Source organism: Eleutherodactylus coqui, chromosome 12, assembly GCF_035609145.1.
Source record: "Eleutherodactylus coqui strain aEleCoq1 chromosome 12, aEleCoq1.hap1, whole genome shotgun sequence".
NCBI classification, from domain to species: Eukaryota; Metazoa; Chordata; class Amphibia; order Anura; family Eleutherodactylidae; genus Eleutherodactylus; species Eleutherodactylus coqui.
Genome location: NC_089848.1, coordinates 33,289,601 through 33,310,440, shown reverse-complemented (window position 1 = coordinate 33,310,440; position 20,840 = coordinate 33,289,601). Strand labels below are relative to the sequence as shown.

Below are 20,840 nucleotides of genomic sequence, written 5' to 3'. Positions count from 1 at the left end.
CTCCATGACACCCTAGCAGAGATAGTGGAGCCTCCATGACACCCTAGCAGAGATAGTGGAGCCTCCATGACACCCTAGCAGAGATAGTGGAGCCTCCATGACACCCTAGCAGAGATAGTGGAGCCTCCATGACACCCTAGCAGAGATAGTGGAGCCTCCATGACACCCTAGCAGAGATAGTGGAGCCTCCATGACACCCTAGCAGAGATAGTGGAGCCTCCATGACACCCTAGCAGAGATAGTGGAGCCTCCATGACACCCTAGCAGAGATAGTGGAGCCTCCATGACACCCTAGCAGAGATAGTGGAGCCTCCATGACACCCTAGCAGAGATACTGGAGCCTCCATGACGCCCTAGTAGAGATACTGGAGCCTCCGAAATCTTTTATTCAAACAAAAAGGTACAATTTTTGTCACAGAGAAAGTACAACTTGTTGCGGGATACCGTTCCCCTTGAATGGCCAACAAACTGGTCACCTAGTCAATGTAATACTCATCTGTATCTAATATGCCTCATACATTAACTAGTGACGCCCGTGCTTGTGTAGGCCCGATTACCCAATTCAAAAATGAAAACAAATGAAGCAAGCTAATGTAAGTTGACAGAAGCTCACAAGAGAAGGTCATCACTGACCAAAGAGCGTTGAAAATGTCTTCAGAGGCTTTTCTACGAGTCTACGGAACAAGGTGCTTAATTAGATTTACCAGACTTAACAAGTTAAAAACCTTTGACCTTCAACAAACCAGGCCAGCTGTGTCAGCATCCGAGTCTGCTGCCCGTTGTACAGACAGCAGATACCCAATGACAAAAGCTTCAGTACATGCTGACAAAGACCGGGCAGCTGTCACTGGGGTGGAGAGCCAAAGATCTCAGACATCCAGCACTTTCACAATTATTCAAATGTATCATTAAAGAGAAGACATTTAGGAGACGGCCATACTGACTGATGTAAGGGTAGACGAATACAAGGGCAGGTGAGAACACCACTTCCCAGCCGCCTGCAGAACGGGCAACATGCTAGATGAACTACTCATGCCAACCAGACCTCACATTAGGGGGAAAGGCTGCTTAGCATTACATTTTAGCATAGGCAAGATATATAAAAAAAGTTTCATCCACACAGATACATGCAGCGCACCACGAAGGCTTATAGTCTATTAGTAACACCACTATTCAATCTAGCAGGCTGCTCTGCACTTTATTTATTGGCCACAATAGCAGGTACACCCTGGACTCCGCCAACATTTTAAAGCCAGACCACTTACTTCAAAGATAACTATAGATACGAGGTATTGGTTAATATTTTGGCCAAAATACGCAAGCTCACAACCTACGTCAAGGGTCCTCATATTCTTGTGAATCGCTACATATTACATAAGTAAGAATGGCCGTCTACTACATTTATCTTGAACAAATTTGGTCCCTTTTGCTTTGTTTTGTCTCTGCACATTCTGAACTGAACCGTCCAGTGGGCAGTCCTATCAGTGATTGATAACATTCTCTGTATGTACAGTCCAGCGGGTGGTCCTATCAGTGATTGATAACCTTGTCTATATGTACAGTCCAGTGGGCAGTCCTATCAGTGATTGATAACATTCTCTGTATGTACAGTCCAGTGGGCGGTCCTATCAGTGATTGATAACATTCTCTGTATGTACAGTCCAGCGGGTGGTCCTATGAGCTATTGATAACCTTCTCTATATGTACAGTCCAGTGGGCGGTCCTATCAGTGATTGATAACATTCTCTGTATGTACAGTCCAGCGGGTGGTCCTATGAGCTATTGATAACCTTCTCTATATGTACAGTCCAGTGGGCGGTCCTATCAGTGATTGATCACATTCTCTGTATGTACAGTCCAGTGAGCGGTCCTATCAGTGATTGATAACCTTCCCTATATGAACAGTCCAGTGGGCGGTCCTATCAGTGATTGATAACCGTGTCTATATGTACAGTCCAGTGAGCGGTCCTATCAGTGATTGATAACCTTCCCTATATGAACAGTCAAGTGGGCGGTCCTATCAGTGATTGAGAACCTTCTCTATATGAACAGTCCAGTGGGTGGAACTATCAGTGATTGATAACCTTGTCTGTATGTACAGTCCAGTGGGCAATCCTATCAGTGATTGATCACATTCTCTGTATGTACAGTCCAGTGAGCGGTCCTATCAGTGATTGATCACCTTCTCTATATGAACAGTCCAGTGAGCGGTCCTATCAGTGATTGATCACCTTCTCTATATGAACAGTCCAGTGAGCGGTCCTATCAGTGATTGATCACCTTCTCTATATGAACAGTCGAGTGAGCGGTCCTATCAGTGATTGATCACCTTCTCTATATGTACAGTCCAGTGGGCGATCCTATCAGTGATTGATCACCTTCTCTATATGTACAGTCCAGTGGGCGGTCCTATCAGTGATTGAGAACCTTCTCTATATGTACAGTCCAGTGGGCGGTCCTATCAGTGATTGAGAACCTTCTCTATATGTACAGTCCAGTGGGCGGTCCTATCAGTGATTGAGAACCTTCTCTATATGTACAGTCCAGTGGGCGGTCCTATCAGTGATTGAGAACCTTCTCTATATGTACAGTCCAGTGGGCGGTCCTATCAGTGATTGAGAACCTTCTCTATATGTACAGTCCAGTGGGCGATCCTATCAGTGATTGATCACCTTCTCTATATGTACAGTCCAGTGGGCGGTCCTATCAGTGATTGATAACCTTGTCTATATGTACAGTCCAGTGGGCGGTCCTATCAGTGATTGAGAACCTTCTCTATATGTACAGTCCAATGGGTGGTCCTATCAGCGATTGATCACCTTCTCTATATGTACAGTCCAGTGGGCGGTCCTATCAGCGATTGACAGATGTGTGGGATTGTTTACAGGTTAGACAGCATATTCAAGCTGACAGACTTCCTTTAAGTAGAGCGAGTTGAGGGGCGCAAACAAGGCCAGACAGGGGTGCACTTTGTGTAAACCAGAAGACCATCAGCAGAAATGATGGTGATGATGGTCTACTCCCGCACAAAAGAATTATTATGTTCAAGGGGGTGATGGAGGTAAAGTACGATAGCCGAGTACCCTACAAAGATGGCAAGGGACCAAGACTGAGTCATCACAGAGGGTGGGGGACCTAACTCTGCTCAGAGCAACAAAGCTAGGTAGAGACTCAAGATTCCCCAGGCGATCGCTCGGTTGTTCCAACCGGTTTTGCATCTAATCTTTGCCAATTTGTAAATCCCCACTGTGAGGAGGGGAGTGCGGCGGGCGAGGATCCCTATAGCTGTGTATATGCTGGTAGGGTCAAGGGGCTGAATGATCCGAGATCTGGATCTCCAGAGAACCCTTGAACATCATTTCTTCTGTCTACACATATACCGAACTAGAAATTAAAAGATGCTCAGCATCTAAATGTGCAATTTTACGGCTTATAAGAAACTATAAAATGATCTGGGCATTACAGGCAAAAAATACCATAATGGTTATATCACATCTGCCTAATAAGCGTCACTGGCACAATGCTGGTTTTTTCGCTAAGTGCATTTTTAAAGTTTTTCATCTTTATTGCCCTTGGTGAGGCTGCTTTTTTTTTTTTATTATTTAAAGGCCTCTGTCAAAGCATTACGCCATACCATATATACGAGACACGGCATATCAACATATTACCCATGTACTACATGATCCGCCAACCTTCAGAACCTTCTTAGAAGGCTACTTTTAAATATTTCAAAACTCCCTACTGTGGCGATGGCAACAACCATCTAGTGCCAAACTTAGGAGAAAAGCAGGATTCGCTGAGTGAATCCCAGAAGTTCAGCTTTGTATCGAATAGTAGATTCTTTGTTACACAGCTTTCCAATTCACGTTAACCAAAGAGAAAACCTCCCAATGGCGCTTACTCTGCATTCCGGGAGTCTAGGAGTCTAGACCCGCCGTGCACTCGGTGCTCAGCAGTAAGATATCACTGAAGGTCATTTGATGCTTTTGCCAATAATCCCCCCGATCACATGTAGCCGTATGTAGGAGCACAGACCACTGGGAGGGATCACTTTTAGTTATATGGAAGTACGAGGCGTAATAATCTCACTTTATTCTAGCGATCCCCATTATAGCCCCTTATTCAGCAATTGCCATTGTTAAGAAAATTAGCATTGTTACGCATTAGAGCAGGGGCGCCGAACTCCTTATCACCGGGGGCCACATCAGCCTTATGGTTGCCTCCAAGGGCCATTTATAATTGTGAGACTATATACTATAGGTTTGGTTGACAAGAGCGTATATTTCCACGCGTTATGCAATTGCATGGAAAAAAAATGCAGCACGACCTGTTTTGGTGCATATTACACACTGCAATAAACCACTGTAGTGAATGGACAGCGACCGCCATAGTGTTCCCAGGGATGCCGCCCGGAGAGAGGCCAATAGCAAACACACACCCCCCCTCTATGGCCTCTGGCTGGGCAGCAGCCCTATGAGCTTTACACTCATGCCGCTGTGGGCGAGGCGCTCCGAGGGAATGCCCCAAAATACAATGGATCTCATATTGGTGCGAGAATATTGTTTGTGTCTCTAAGCCCTTATTCTAACTTTATTACTATTTTTTCATGTCCGCTCTGGGAGACACTTTATCTTTAGATTTATTTTATTACATGCCTGTTTTATGCCATTACTGGAGCGGACACATCAGTTCTGGTTAGAACAAGAAATACCATAAGTCTTCCTGCCAGTTGTGATACAGGTGGGCATGCAGGCTCTAGTGCCCTGTTGTACCGCCTCTAGCTTGGATACAAGATGTGATACGGGGGGCATGGAGGCTCTATTACCCTGTTGTAATGCCTCTAGCTTGGATACGAGATGTGGTAGAGGTGGGCATGGAGGTTCTAGTACCCTGTTGTAATGCCTCTAGCTCGGATACAAGATGTGGTAGAGGTGGGCATGGAGGCTCTAGTACCCTGTTGAGGCATCTTTAGTTTGGATACAAGATATGATACGGGTGGACATCAAGACTCCAGTACCCTGTTGTACCACCTCTAGCTTGCATACAAGATGTGATACGGGCTGACATGGAGGCTCTAGTACCCTGTTGGGCAGTCTCTAGCTTGGATACAAGATGTGGTAAAGGCGGACATGGAGGCTCTAGTACCTTGTTGGGCTGACTGTAGCTTGGAAACAAGATGTGATACGGGCGGCATGAAGGCATACAGGTACGGCATAATATCCCACAGCATATCGCTCCATACTTGTTGTAACTGAGCTTCTAGATTGTGCCAACTTGTACAATGTTGAAGTTGGCATCCCTGATGGTCCCATATGTGTTCTATTGGCAATACATCTGAAGATCAGGCCATGGATGTGTGACAATGTTGTGGGGGCTTCCTGTGACCCCCTTGTGTGCGGCCGAGTATTATCCTGCTGCCTCTTGGAAGGCACCATGAGAGGAACACATGTGGCTGCAGGATGTCCTGAACATATCGCTGACGTTGTCCCTCGTACCACTACTAGGCGTCACCGATTATCACATGCAAAGGCCCCACTAAGGATCACACTAGCAGTAGGGGCAGTGTGCCGCGCCACAGCAAAGGCAGGACTGAGGCGCTCACCTGTAGGTCCCCAGACATGAACACAGCCATCAGTGCCCAAACTAAACCTGGGTTTGTCCCTAAGGAAAACCTGGTTCCAGTCTGTAGCGTCGAGTTTCATTGTTCAGTGACATCACTGAAAATGGAGAAGACGTTGGGTGTCAGAGGCCGTAATGGCGGCTGTGAGACCAAATGTTCTTCAGCCAAGAACCTGGAAATGGTTCCAACAGACACAGAGGTGTAACGATGGTGCCAGCTCTCTCTGGATGGCAGGCAGTAAAACAGTTGGAGCTACTCGTGCTTGTTGGATGATCAGATAATCCTCTTTATTGGTGGTCTGTTGAGGACGTCCTGAGCCCGGTCGAATACCCAGAAAGGCTATCAACATTGGGGTTATTCACTTAACAAAAAAGGTGGTTAATGGGCAACCAAATAACTATGTATAAATACATGAGGGGACGATACAAGGATCTCTCCCAGGATCTGTTTATACCCAGGACTGCGACGGTAACAAGTGGGCATCCGCTACGTCTAGAAGAAAGCAGGTTTCATCACAAACATAGAACGGGGGTATTTACTGTAAGAGCAGTGAGACTGTGGAACTCTCTGCCTGAGGACGTGGTGATGGCAAAAATCGATAGAGGAGTTAAGGAGGGGACTAGATGCCTTTCTAGAGCGCTATGATATTACAGGATATAGACATTAAATAGTCAGAAGGGTTGTTGATCCGGGTATATTCTGACTGCCGGTCTTGGAGTCAGGTAGGAACCTTTCAAATGTTGATCCAAGGATTATTCTGACTGTCACTATGGAGTCGGGAAGGCATTTTTTCCCTCAAAATGGGGTAACTTGGCTTCTGCCTCATTGGGTTTTTTTTTTGCCTTGCTCTGGATTAACAGGCTGAACGGGATGGATATTTGTCTCTTTTCAGCCTAGCATACCATGTTACTATGCCTGGTGTGCCCTCAGACATCCACTGGTCCCAACGCCTCCTAACAGTCGAGTCAGAACAGCCCGGTGGGGGACAATTCATCCATAGGACCATCCAGCTTCTCACATCCTAATAATGCGCCCCTCTGAGACTCTGGTAACGGGGTGAAATTTGTTCTCTGCGTCGTAGAGGCGTCCAGTCATCAACAAGCTCTACACAAGCGGAAGAAGAGGTCACTACACAGAAGGAGCCTCTGAGAGCCTCTTATAGGCCAGGGGGGGGACCACTTTTAGGGCCTCCGGTGGCCGTTCATCTAATCACCACAACTCTCAGCATTTACATATCTGCCTTAGATGGAACCGCATGCACAAGTTTTGCAGTAAAATGACAACTTCTTCTGGGGGCCGGATTGTTTTTTATAATGAGTGCAGTTTATATTTTACTTTTTCACTACATTAGCACATCTCATGGGAAAAAATAATTTTTATGTCCGCGCACTCAGAGAGCCATCATTTTTATTTTTCCGTAAATGTAGGCAGATGTGGAGATGTTTTTTTTTTTGCTGGGCAAGTCATAATTGTTAATGCAACCATTTTAAGGTATATATAATGGATTAAGGTTTTTTTTCGGAAGGGGGGAGGGAAGATGTATGAGCAGTCCTACCATTGCATTGTACATTTTACACTCACACCGTTCACCAGTCCTCACTGGCAGCATCTTTGGCGCACGAGGCTTATTGAATAACAACTTTTCTTTGGAAGGGAAGTTAAAAAGTAATCTGCGGTTATTATTTCCATTCTATTAGGATGGTCGCTGTATGTTCAACTAATATGTGAAGTGTATGGCATGGATCATGGTAACTGCGGCAATACTATATACGTGTGTAGTGGGGGAGGGGAGATGAAGTACTTTTAACTAACTAAAACCTTTACTTTTTATGGAGAAATGTTTTTTTTCACTGTGTACATTTTTTTTAAGATTTATTAATCTTTATTTATTTAGTTAGTCCCACTAGGGAACATCACAACGCGATCGTTTAATATTTTTCAGAATGCTTTGATATATTCAGTAAACAAAAGTATTCTTCCCTTTGAGTCTAAAGGTGTAATGCAATCTATTAGTCTAAGGCGACCAGATTTTTCCAGGGTCAAAATTCGGGAAGGGGGCGAGGCCGGGGGCGGGGCTTACCACAACATGTGATTTTACCTCAGTAGTTATAAAACGTTCGGGGCCAGTTTAAAAAAAAAACGGAGGGAGAAAATTCCACAGCATTTCTGCATCCAAAAAATAGTCAAAATACATACATACCATTGCTGCGGATGTTGACTGGTAATCAGCCGCATATATGCAGCTGATCTCATGCTATGCGGCGCTCCCTCTCACCTTCTCTCCTCCATAGACTTCCTACTGTCAGTGCTCCCCCTCACCTCCTCCATAGGCTTTCTGCTGTCAGCGCTCCCCGGCTTCCGTTTCCCAGCAGCCTGCAGTGGCCGCACCTGACCATCAGCGCCGCACCTGACCAGGCCGCTGGGAACTGGAAGCCAGGGAGCACTGACAGCAGGAAGCCTTTGGAGGAGGGTGAGAGCCGCATAGTATGCCATCAGCTGTGGATACGCGGGTCATTTCCAGTCAAAGTCTGCACCAATGGTACAGATTTTGACTATTTTTTTTTAGAAGTGCACATTCCACAGCATTTTCACCATGTGTAAAAATCTCAGAATCTTATTTTCGGAGAGTGTCTTATGCTCCCCTAGCAGGCACCGTTCGGGTCCCTCCCACTGGGCTGCGGCGCTGCTACAGGCTTCCGTGTAGTCCTCAAAGCTGACGAACATCTCTGCCTGGTAGCGGGATTTAAATACCCCGCCTCCAGCAAGTGATTGCTCTAATTGGTTCAGGAGCACCGCCTCAGCCAATCAAAGCTGGCACTCGATGAACCAATCATAGCCATTCAAGGATGTCATTCAATGAATGGCTGTGATTGGTTCAGACGGCACTCCTGAACCAATCAGAGCAATTGCTTGTTAAAGGTATTCAAGCCCCATCATCAACAAGAAATGATCCGTCGGCATTGAGGACTACATGGAAGCCTGCCGGAGAGCTGCAGCCCAGCGGGAGGGACCCGAACGGTGCCCGCTGGGTGACTATTGTTTTTTTTTCATGTACTGTAGCTAAAGCTTATATTTCAAGCCACCACCCAAAAATCAGGGTAGGGCTAATTATCGGGAAAACACGTTATTTTAAGCACTAAGCCTATAACAAAAGGTGACAGACGTACCTGCGGGTCCATTATTTTTGCAGGTCACAATGCACTTAGCAAGTCATTGTCATGTGATGGATTAAACTGATCACTAAGTTTTCAACAAACATGCATGTGACCAGGTTGGATTCCGGATGCGGGATCCCATAGCAGAATCCGACCCTATGCCCAGACGGTAACCCCTGCGTACCCATCATTCTTCTTTTCTTCTGTGCTGCGGATGTGCCTGTGTTGCACATGCGCAGTATAGATGTACCTACACCTTCGCTAGGCGATGACGTGGGACCCATGACCTTTCTGCAATAATGATTGGGATGGGTGGCTTCCATTGACTTTCATGGAAGCCGTCCGTATGTAGCCTGCACAAAAATAGAGCAGGCTGCAATTGTTACCCCTTCGAGTGGAAAAACTGTAACCGATTTCTGATTGTGGGTAGGAAAAAGCACATTTCCATAGCAGGCTATGGAAGGTATTTGCTGTGGAACCCGGGTGGCGGACACCAGCCCCGGATTCTGCAATGCAAATACGGCCGTATGTAGGGGGCCTAAAGTGCTGGCCACTAGGGCTTCCACATCGGTCTAATTTGTTGTCTACTTCCTGTAGTCATGTGAAATCTGTCTCTAGCAGCAGTCACACCAAGGCTGATTACAGGAAATGCGTGTGAGTCTTTGCTTGCTGCTGTTTCTAGAAGTCTATAGAGAAGAGAGGGGGAGGAGGAGGGAGATCGAGAGACTCAGAGACAAGGCTAGATTTACAGCTACACTGCTCAGTACTGCTGTACAATATGATCCATGCTGCTGATGCTTCTGGGTGTGTACAGCACTGCGGTGGTCACAAGACACGTCATGTCCTACAGGGTCTGCTATGAATGAGCATATATGCAGAGCGTGGCGCACGTGTCGGTCTTGGAGTGACGGCGCGGATGGTATGTGCTGCACAGCTAGTGTAATGCTGCTGCAGATAGAAGTGTGCAAGGGTGAGTAAGTGGCGGAGGAAGGCAGGAAGTCTATGTGTGAGAGGTTAGGGTACCTCCTGTTTGGAACAGTCGATAGTGGAAAATTGGGAGTACTAGTCCAAGGGGGAATGTGGAAGAGGGAACTGGTTATACTGCCACTGGTGTGAATGAAAATGGCCCAAACAAAGGCTGATTTATTTAAAGTACATAATGTGTTTTTTGCCCAAGTATCCTTGAGAGGCTTGCTTGTCATTTATAGTGTGTATTATATGCAGTCCAAAGAGCATTCAAGAATAGTAAAGGCCCATTTACACGCAAAGGTGATCGCTAAAGCTGTCAGTCTCCCTTATCTTTTGAACAAATTTTGAGTGATCGTTCAGCATAAGCTGCTAATGGGCACTAATGTCCATTAGCAGCTTATTACCTTCATTTCCATGTAAATGAGCCTCCTGGAGCTCTATGCAGAGAACAGCAGGTGGTCTGTTCTCTGCATTCAGCTCCATTTTTCTACCATGAGGCTGCAAGCTGAATACAACGTAGTCAGTGCTCCAGTGGAGAACAGACAGTGCGGTCCCTGCTATAAGCTCTCCGCACGAACAATGGATTTTATGCTCACCTAAAAATCATCGTTCAGCCAAAAAGTAAAGGATGGTAACATTTACATACAACTATTATTGCTCAAAAAACATTGTTTGAGTTAATTTTGAGCGATAATCATTGCGTATAAATGGGTCTTAACTAAAAGTGGCCTAAAGGCCCATTTACACGCAAAGACAATTTTTCAAACAATTGAAAGATTGACAGTTTTAGCCATCATTTTGCACAAAGTGTTAATGGACACTAATGTCCATTAACACTTTATTAGCTTCATTTGCTAGATGGTGAGTGGTCTGCAAATCATGTCCTATGAGGAACGGTTAAAGGATCTGGGAATGTTTAGCTTGCAAAAAAGAAGGCTGAGAGGAGACTTCATAGCGGTCTACAAATATCTGAAGGGCTGTCACAGTGCAGAGGGATCAGCCCTATTCTCATCTGCACAAGGAAAGACTAGAAGAAATGGGATGAAACGGAAAGGGAGGAGAAACAGATGAGATATTAGACAGTGAAGGGGATCAATGAGTGGAACAGGTTGCCACGGGAGGTGGGGAGTTCTCCTTCAATGGAAGTGTTCAAACAAAGGCTGGACAGATATCTGTCTGGGATGATTTAGTGATCATGCACTGAGCAGGGGGTTGGACCAGATGACCCTGGAAGTCCCTTCCAACTCTACCATTCTATGATTCTATGTCTGTGGCGCTGTATGTTGGATGCTGCTACAAATTACAATGGCCCAGAATCGACTATTGTATGTTGAAAATATTTTAACCTGCGACCCGGTAACCAGAGGGAATACTATACTACACTGGGGCCGTTATATAGTAACAGTGTGAATCTGGTTTTGGTGAATTACTATTTCTATTTGAGTCTATTGAGAACTATGTGTCACTGATAAAGGCAGCAGAACATCCTGTACCACGCTGGCTCTTCACAAGGGGGCCAAAAACTATCAGTTACTATGGACAATTAGACAGGTACCTGTGACATAGTTAACATGGAGATGACGGTTCAACCTCCCTGACTCTATACTTATACCCTCTCTCAGGAGACTAAACTGCAGGGAAGTGAGAAGAGTATGCATAAAAGCCATCCAGAGTGTGACTAACGATTACATGGGGAGGGCAGTGGTGGAAAGTCACTCTTTGCTGGGGGTCTTCAATAATTTGTATCCCTGAGTCACGTGGATCTTCAACCCAAACCAGACTTAAATTTAACTTTTCTCAGTCAAATGCAAATAGAAAAAAACATAACGCACGCATGCATTGACTTTACCAAATTAAAAGGGAACCCTCCATGTCCTTTATGGTACTCTCACCCCGGGCAGCATCAAGTAGAGACAGCCACGTTGATTTCAGCTGTGGGTAATGCGCAGTGTTTTTTTGTTTTTTTTAAGAACTTACAGTTGTTCCTGCAGGTCGCAGCGATAGAGGAGTCCAGATTATTCATAAGGTACCGTTAACCCCGCCCACCCTTCCTGATTGACAGTCTTCTAAGTCATTACACTGCATACTTAGAAAACTTCCAATCATGTAGGTTGTGCGGGGCTAGAAGCACCTCATCAATGGGATGGACTCATCTCTTGCTGCGAGCTGCAGGAACACCCGGTAAGTTCTTAAAAAAACACTGCACATTACCCCGTCAGTGACTGACTGCTGAAATCAGCATGCCTGTCCCTACCTTGTGTTGAGAGTAGCATTAAGGACAGGACGTGTTCCCTTTAAACATTAGCAGCCATACTTACGATATCAAATCTCTGTGTCATGTTCCCTTGGATGTCAAGTAAATAAACTTTCCCATTGTGAGTCCCCATGGCCAAGAACTGAAAGAGAACAGCAGAAGAACAAACATTATAGATTATAAATACAATTAAGAAGTCTAAATAAGGATTCCAACAAGATTCTTAGTAAGTCACATTACTAGAGCCGTCCCCAGCTGACAAATAGTGGCAGCTCACTTATTTAAGCCCTGCCGTCTGCCAACTCATTAAATATGCAGAGTGAAAGCAGCGTCCTGGAAACGAGTCACAATGTATCACCTAGAAGGGCAGATGGCAATCATCTAGTCAACAGCCAACATGTGTATGTAGAGCTCGCCTAGCAGAGGGGCAAACGTGTAGGGCGGTAATGCAAGGCATGTATGTAAGTGCCACAATGATCATGCAGGGAGTCAAAAACACTTGATGTAATCAGAACTGAACCCCAAGGGCGAGGAGCGTGGGCTCAGGAAGACGCAGACTTGTCCAGCTCTAATGACGGATAGCTCGAGTGACTTGACTGATATATTCAGGCAAGTCTCAATGACCGGTATAGGTTTATGCATTAAAACAAAAAGGGCAAAGAAACACCAGTTACTATAAAAGGCTTCACCCTCATAAACACAATGTACTGTAGGTGTTTTGGAAGATCTTGACTGCCCTTCCTCTCCAATCATACAGTATGTAAAAAGCAAAGAATTATTACCAACTACAAGTAAAATAGCACTCCCACAAAAAGTTTAGTTTTGACGTATAATGACAACTCACCGGCAATATTCGACTCCCCTGACTTAATTACATCCCTACATTCTACACTCTCATCGTAGGCATTTGTGTCGTCTGATCCCAGTCTGATCACCAGTCCAGAGACGGTTTTATATAACGGGGAATCAGTCTCCCTTATGTAAGATCTCCTGTGAACCCAGGCGCTCATCCGTCTCTATGAAATCCCTCCTGACAGCTCTCAGACTCCCCCCACCACCAGGCTCCACCCCCCAAGTTCCTCTCTATGCCCCCCATGTTTAGGGTGCAGGTGAAGATATCTCAGGAGTAGAGGGATATAGTGGGCAAGTCCATACAATTCTTAGCTGCAGTTTCAAAACTCCCCCGTCTCACTGCCGAGGAGCTTCCCACTGCTCTCTCTCTCTCTGTCTCACTGCCGAGGAGCTTCCCACTGCTCTCTCTCTCTGTCTCACTGCCGAGGAGCTTCCCACTGCTCTCTCTCTCTCTGTCTCACTGCCGAGGAGCTTCCCACTGCTCTCTCTCTCTCTGTCTCACTGCCGAGGAGCTTCCCACTGCTCTCTCTCTCTCTGTCTCACTGCCGAGGAGCTTCCCACTGCTCTCTCTCTCTCTCTGTCTCACTGCCGAGGAGCTTCCCACTGCTCTCTCTCTCTCTGTCTCACTGCCGAGGAGCTTCCCACTGCTCTCTCTCTCTCTGTCTCACTGCCGAGGAGCTTCCCACTGCTCTCTCTCTCTCTGTCTCACTGCCGAGGAGCTTCCCACTGCTCTCTCTCTCTCTGTCTCACTGCCGAGGAGCTTCCCACTGCTCTCTCTCTCTCTGTCTCACTGCCGAGGAGCTTCCCACTGCTCTCTCTCTCTCTGTCTCACTGCCGAGGAGCTTCCCACTGCTCTCTCTCTCTCTGTCTCACTGCCGAGGAGCTTCCCACTGCTCTCTCTCTCTCTCTGTCTCACTGCCGAGGAGCTTCCCACTGCTCTCTCTCTCTCTGTCTCACTGCCGAGGAGCTTCCCACTGCTCTCTCTCTCTCTGTCTCACTGCCGAGGAGCTTCCCACTGCTCTCTCTCTCTCTGTCTCACTGCCGAGGAGCTTCCCACTGCTCTCTCTCTCTCTGTCTCACTGCCGAGGAGCTTCCCACTGCTCTCTCTCTGTCTCACTGCCGAGGAGCTTCCCACTGCTCTCTCTCTGTCTCACTGCCGAGGAGCTTCCCACTGCTCTCTCTCTGTCTCACTGCCGAGGAGCTTCCCACTGCTCTCTCTCTGTCTCACTGCCGAGGAGCTTCCCACTGCTCTCTCTCTGTCTCACTGCCGAGGAGCTTCCCACTGCTCTCTCTGTCTCACTGCCGAGGAGCTTCCCACTGCTCTCTCTCTGTCTCACTGCCGAGGAGCTTCCCACTGCTCTCTCTCTCTGTCTCACTGCCGAGGAGCTTCACTGCCGAGGAGCTTCCCACTGCTCTCTCTCTGCCTCACTGCCGAGGAGCTTCCCACTGCTCTCTCTCTCTCTGTCTCACTGCCGAGGAGCTTCCCACTGCTCTCTCTCTCTCTGTCTCACTGCCGAGGAGCTTCCCACTGCTCTCTCTCTCTCACTGCCGAGGAGCTTCCCACTGCTCTCTCTCTCTCACTGCCGAGGAGCTTCCCACTGCTCTCTCTCTCTCACTGCCGAGGAGCTTCCCACTGCTCTCTCTCTCTCTGTCTCACTGCCGAGGAGCTTCCCACTGCTCTCTCTCTCTCTGTCTCACTGCCGAGGAGCTTCCCACTGCTCTCTCGCTCTGTCTCACTGCCGAGGAGCTTCCCACTGCTCTCTCTCTCTCTCTGTCTCACTGCCGAGGAGCTTCCCACTGCTCTCTCTCTGTCTCACTGCCGAGGAGCTTCCCACTGCTCTCTCTCTGTCTCACTGCCGAGGAGCTTCCCACTGCTCTCTCTCTGTCTCACTGCCGAGGAGCTTCCCACTGCTCTCTCTCTGTCTCACTGCCGAGGAGCTTCCCACTGCTCTCTCTCTGTCTCACTGCCGAGGAGCTTCCCACTGCTCTCTCTCTGTCTCACTGCCGAGGAGCTTCCCACTGCTCTCTCTCTCTGTCTCACTGCCGAGGAGCTTCCCACTGCTCTCTCTCTCTGTCTCACTGCCGAGGAGCTTCCCACTGCTCTCTCTCTCTGTCTCACTGCCGAGGAGCTTCCCACTGCTCTCTCTCTGTCTCACTGCCGAGGAGCTTCCCACTGCTCTCTCTCTCTGTCTCACTGCCGAGGAGCTTCCCACTGCTCTCTCTCTCTGTCTCACTGCCGAGGAGCTTCCCACTGCTCTCTCTCTCTGTCTCACTGCCGAGGAGCTTCCCACTGCTCTCTCTCTGTCTCACTGCCGAGGAGCTTCCCACTGCTCTCTCTCTGTCTCACTGCCGAGGAGCTTCCCACTGCTCTCTCTGTCTCACTGCCGAGGAGCTTCCCACTGCTCTCTCTGTCTCACTGCCGAGGAGCTTCCCACTGCTCTCTCTGTCTCACTGCCGAGGAGCTTCCCACTGCTCTCTCTGTCTCACTGCCGAGGAGCTTCCCACTGCTCTCTCTGTCTCACTGCCGAGGAGCTTCCCACTGCTCTCTCTGTCTCACTGCCGAGGAGCTTCCCACTGCTCTCTCTGTCTCACTGCCGAGGAGCTTCCCACTGCTCTCTCTGTCTCACTGCCGAGGAGCTTCCCACTGCTCTCTCTGTCTCACTGCCGAGGAGCTTCCCACTGCTCTCTCTGTCTCACTGCCGAGGAGCTTCCCACTGCTCTCTCTGTCTCACTGCCGAGGAGCTTCCCACTGCTCTCTGTCTCACTGCCGAGGAGCTTCAAACTGCTCTCTGTCTCCCCTTCTGATCATCAGGTTTATCCATGTCAGGTCTTACAAGCAGGAGACAGAAGAGAGCAGTGTAAAGCCACATCTCATAGGATGCATTGAAGATTCAGCCCTCACAGGCAGGGGCACACATTGTAATCAGGGGAGTTTTACAAGTAAAGGAAACAAGTTATATGTCATTGAGATCTGTCACTTGCTGCACTGAAATGGGACGCAGAGCAAGTGCAGTGTGATACGACTCTGCCTCCCTGCCGCTGAAGAGCCCGAGGCAGAATGGGAAACGTAGGCTGCACTATGGGAATCATATCAGAGGGAAGGTAGGAGCTAAGATGGAAAATTGTCCATAAATGCCACATCAACTAAAACACAGGGGCCTCTACAGGTTTCTTTAGTAGCCTATACTGCACTATATGAGCAAAACAATAGCTGGAGTGTGCCTTTAATGAGGTAGGCCCTCTTATCCACTTTTTTACACTTTTGAAACCACTGGATGCAGCTCTCAGATTTAGCTAAAACAAAAGGTGGCCCTAAGCATATGGCCTGCTGAAAACACTCCTCTGACCAGGATTTATGCAGACATTATGGGAGTTTGCTAATTCACTGGCTTCATTCATTGTGCTTAATTCAAATACAAGAACCGATTTCATGTGTAATATGTAATTATATATACATATATATATATATATATATATATATACATACACACATATATATATATATATATATATACACACACACACACACACACACACACATACATACATACATACATACATATATATATATATATATATACACACATACACACACATACACATACACACACTAATATACAGATTTATTTACACATATATACATATACACACACTCATACCTGGTAAGAAATGTTGGGAAGGTATATTTTTGCGGATTTTTTGTTTAATGAGACAAGTAATAAATAATAATCCTAGCGATGATAATAAAAAGCTGTGAGCGAGTGGTTCATTACCGATTCATACCTCACATTGCTTCTCCTGCAAGGTTGCCCTTTTTTTCTCAGGAAGAAAAAAAAAAGGAAAGTCCCGAGGGTAAAAAAATCAATAGTTGTTAATAAAACATCAGGTGTGCTGACATAACTAGGTATGACTATTCCAGCGCACAGGCCTGCTTGAATGCACAGGGTGCCACCACGATTATTCATCCAGGGCAGACAGCCAGCCTGGTGAAAATATGATGCTCTGCGGCTGCGGGGGCAGCGGGGAAACACAAAATATGGAGAAGGAGCATTTAGAGCTAATAGTAATAATTATGGGCAGGGATGACAGATGGAGGATTCTGCACAATCTGCATCATTTAAAGGAAACTAATTATGCTGATCTTTTTTTAGCAGCATCTAATAACGGACGGCGATCTAAAAATAGATGATTAAAGAGACCAGGATGTTAATAGGACTAAGGCTCGGCTTTATTTAGATTTTTCCATTCATAATGCTTAATGTTTAGCTCTTCGAATTGCAACCTTTTGGTTAAAGAGCTATTCTAGTGATGCCATAAACGCGGCTGTATAAATGGCCGTCGTACTTATTAATGGCCATCTTTTACCATATTTTCTTCCATACTCGCCCAAGTATATTTCACCCAGATACTCAAGCTGGGTAAAATTTAAAAAAAATCCATGCAGCTTGTGGAGCTTGTTGTTTTTTGCGGGCCGAGTTGTATTTTTCAATGATACTATTTAATGCACCATATAATGTACTGAAAAACGTTACAAAATAATGCTAAGTGGCGATCCTATGCGTCAGTACAATTACTACGCTACCAAATTTATAGAGATTTTTTGCTGTACTACTTTTATTTTTTCCCAAAGATGATAATTTGTTTTATTATTTTCTGCCATCTTCTGACAGCCATAACTTTTCTAGTTTCCACTGTAATAGAGACTTATTTTTTGCCAGACGTCCTATAGTTTCTTTTGGTCCCATTTAGGAGTACATACGGCTTTTTATTACATTTTTCCTTGAAGATGGGGTGACCAAAAAAAACATAATTCTGGCATCGTTTTTTTTCCCCTGACGACGTTCACCGTGCGGGGTATATAACGCGTTACTTTGATAGTTCGGACTTTTATGGATGCAGCGATACCGAAGATTCTTTTATTATAAAATATGGCAAAAAGTTTTTTTTAATTTTAATTACCTTTTTTTTTTTTTTTTTTTTAAATAATTAGCTTTATTAATAATCAGCTTTTTTAAACTAATTTAACATTGCTTTTTAGTTCCCATAAGAACTTGTGATAGTTCGATCACTCCTGCAGTATGATACAATGCCATGGCATTACATTATACCGCGATTTGACAGCCAGTCTATCAAGCCACACTATTGGCCATCTGCAGTGGAAGCCATGGGGCCTTGCAGAAGACCCCTGGCACCCATGGCAACCACACGGCACCCCACAATCTCATCAGGGAGGCAGCGCAGGACCCCCTGAACATCGATTGGGGCACTTAAATGCTGCTGTCAGAATTGACGTGGCATTTAAAGGGATAAAAGCTGTTGTGGGTGCGTGTCAGCTGTAAGAAACAGATCATTTCCCGATCCCTCTAAATACAAACCCCAAACCTCCTGGATGTAAATGTCAGTCCTGTAGTGTTAAGGGGTTAAGTATATTACAGGCTGGGTTTTATTGAAGTGATGGGTAGGTTGGCAGGGGGACCCATCACTCCCTCTCCCAGTCCGGTACAGGAGTTTTTCCAGTTTCCCAGTCAGCTGCAATCCCAGACAGAGCCGAGGGGAGACACACAAGTCCACTGTGGTGAATTCTGACTGTCTTATGATTTCCACTGCATGGTATTGCTGGGGAAACAAAGCACTGTCTAGTTAGTGTCCAGGTGGACAGGTGTCTATGCCAGAAGTCCATGTGTCATAGGTGGCTGCATTTCCACAAACCTTCTAAAAGCTATATGGACTTTTAACTGGACACTTTAAGAGACTGTGTCCTCGCTGAACTTCGCCCCAATGCATACATTATAAATATATATGTGCTAAAAATATTCACATGTTCAGTATATCTTCTCTCTGCTGTGAAGGTTCATCATATCATTAGGATGCATGCATATGACTAGAAACAGCATGGCCCGAGAGCAGGACACCTATGGGGTGCTTCCTGGGTGTCTCGGTGATCACAGTGTAATGAGAACGCTGATGGACTGCTTAGTGCCCCATCCTCACCCTGACCTGACCTAGAATGGCGCGGCAGGAGCAGATGGGCACTGGGTGCCCCAGCCTGTGAAACCACAATATTAGGAAATGCTAATACTGCTAAATCATCATCACTTCTCCAGAGTCTGCCATGAGGAACATGCAGAGACCAACACTTACCTTCTCATCCATTAGCAGGCTTAAAAACCATTACATCTGGCCATTTTATAGGACATGAATGTAGTAGACTTGTTAACCCCTTATTGACACGGCCTATTTTGGTCCAAAGGACGCAAAGATTTTTTTTGAGGATTTTCATCTCCATTTTTCAGAAGCCATAACGTTTTTATTTTCCCCGTAGACGTGGCGATATGAGGGCTCGTTCACTGGATTTTTTGCGCGGTGAACTGTAGTTATTGCTACCATATGTGGGTGCATATAATGTATTGTAAAAACAATCAATTCTCCTTTTTTTTATTTTTCATTTTTTACATCGTTAATCATGCACCATAAATGAGACAATATATTTATTATTTTCGTACGATTAAAATGACACTAAAAGTATATTTTTTTAGGTTTTTCCATTTTTGCACAATAAATACCCTTTTTATAGAAACTATTATTTTTTGCTTCATTGCCGCATTCAAAGTCCCACAACCTTTTGATTTTTCAATGGCCGGAGCTCTGTCATGGCTTGTGTTTTGTGTGACAGCCTGTAGTTTTTATTGGTACCATTCTGAGGTAGACACAGCTTTCTGATCACTTTTAGTGCGTTTTTTGGGGAGGCAAATCAAACAAAATAAACATTTTGCCTGCATTTTTTTAGTTTAGTTTTTTTTTTAGACAGTTTTTGCCTTGCAGGATAAATAGTGTTCAATTTATTGTACAGGTCGCTTGGAATAGGATGATGCCAAATATGTGGGATTTTTAAAAATGTTTTTCTTTTTTTTTTTACAAAAATGGTGGAAAGTGTGCAAATAGAGTTTTTTTGTTGTCATTTTTTTCCATTTTTTGTTTCACACTATTTTTAATTTTTTATGTCCCCCTGGGGGACTTGAACCACAACAGCTATGATCGCTATCAATCACAGCCGTCTCAGTTCTGCGCCATCCACAAGACGTACATTTACGTCCCGTTGCATTAAGTACCCCACAGCCAGGACATTAACTCACATCCGGTAGCAGTAAGTGGTTAAAAAATAGCGCATCAAATTTTCTTAAAGAGCTTCTTCAGCTTAGTGTAACTACTTAAACTACACAGAACTGTAAGCGGCTCCGTTTCTGAACTACATTTTATAGTTCATGCGGATGAACATAGAAAAATAGAGTTGCCAATCAATAAAGCTCCCTGTGACCTCGGGCTACCAGACCTTCTACTTACAGGAGTGGAAACTTTTCACAAAGTGTGTGGAACAAAAAACATCACATTAATGCGAGGAACCATCTTTTCCCACAGACAACCTCAATGACATTAACAGACTGTTTCATATCCCGAGCCTTCGGTGTCAAATCACAGAAAGTAGTTTTAAGACACAGGACATATTTTTAAGATATGAACATCCTTTTATTCCAGGAGAAACAAACAAATGGGCTGCTTTGAAAGCAAAGTCTTTCTATCAGTCAAGGAAACACAAACTGTTGATTTCAAGGTGACTAAGTGTCCTGGAAGACAGCGGATATCACACGAGAAAGTCCAAAAACAAGAGGAAGACGGGCGAAAAGAAAATGAATTTCAACATAGAAATGGCTAAGGGAAAAGAATGAGGGGAGCGGGCAGAAGAGACGCCGAAAGTTTTCCTCCATTCGTTTCAGTTGAGTGGAGATTTAGGAGCGCCTTCTACTTCTGTGAAAAGCATTTCATCTCCCTTACTCTCCGGCCAATAAACCATAGCAGTAAGTAGCTGCGGCGCTTCCACTCCCACTCCTGGGCTAGTAAATGAGATTCATCACACCCTCACGACGTGCTCACAAGGCTCGAGATGGTCTTACGTGATGTTGGCTTGTTCTACCGAAGACCGTGGTAGGGCCTA

The 20,840-nt window shown here is 45.7% G+C and overlaps 1 protein-coding gene across 1 annotated transcript in view; it reads right to left on the bottom strand.

Annotated features, from left to right (window-relative positions):
* VPS41 (VPS41 subunit of HOPS complex) overlaps positions 1-20,840 on the bottom strand; it is a 240,280-nt gene that overhangs the window by 172,606 nt on the left and 46,834 nt on the right. Inside the window, exon 4 of the mRNA XM_066584684.1 lies at positions 12,063-12,140. Within this exon, the coding sequence (XP_066440781.1) occupies positions 12,063-12,140 (78 nt within the window). The remainder of the gene's footprint in view (positions 1-12,062; positions 12,141-20,840) is intronic.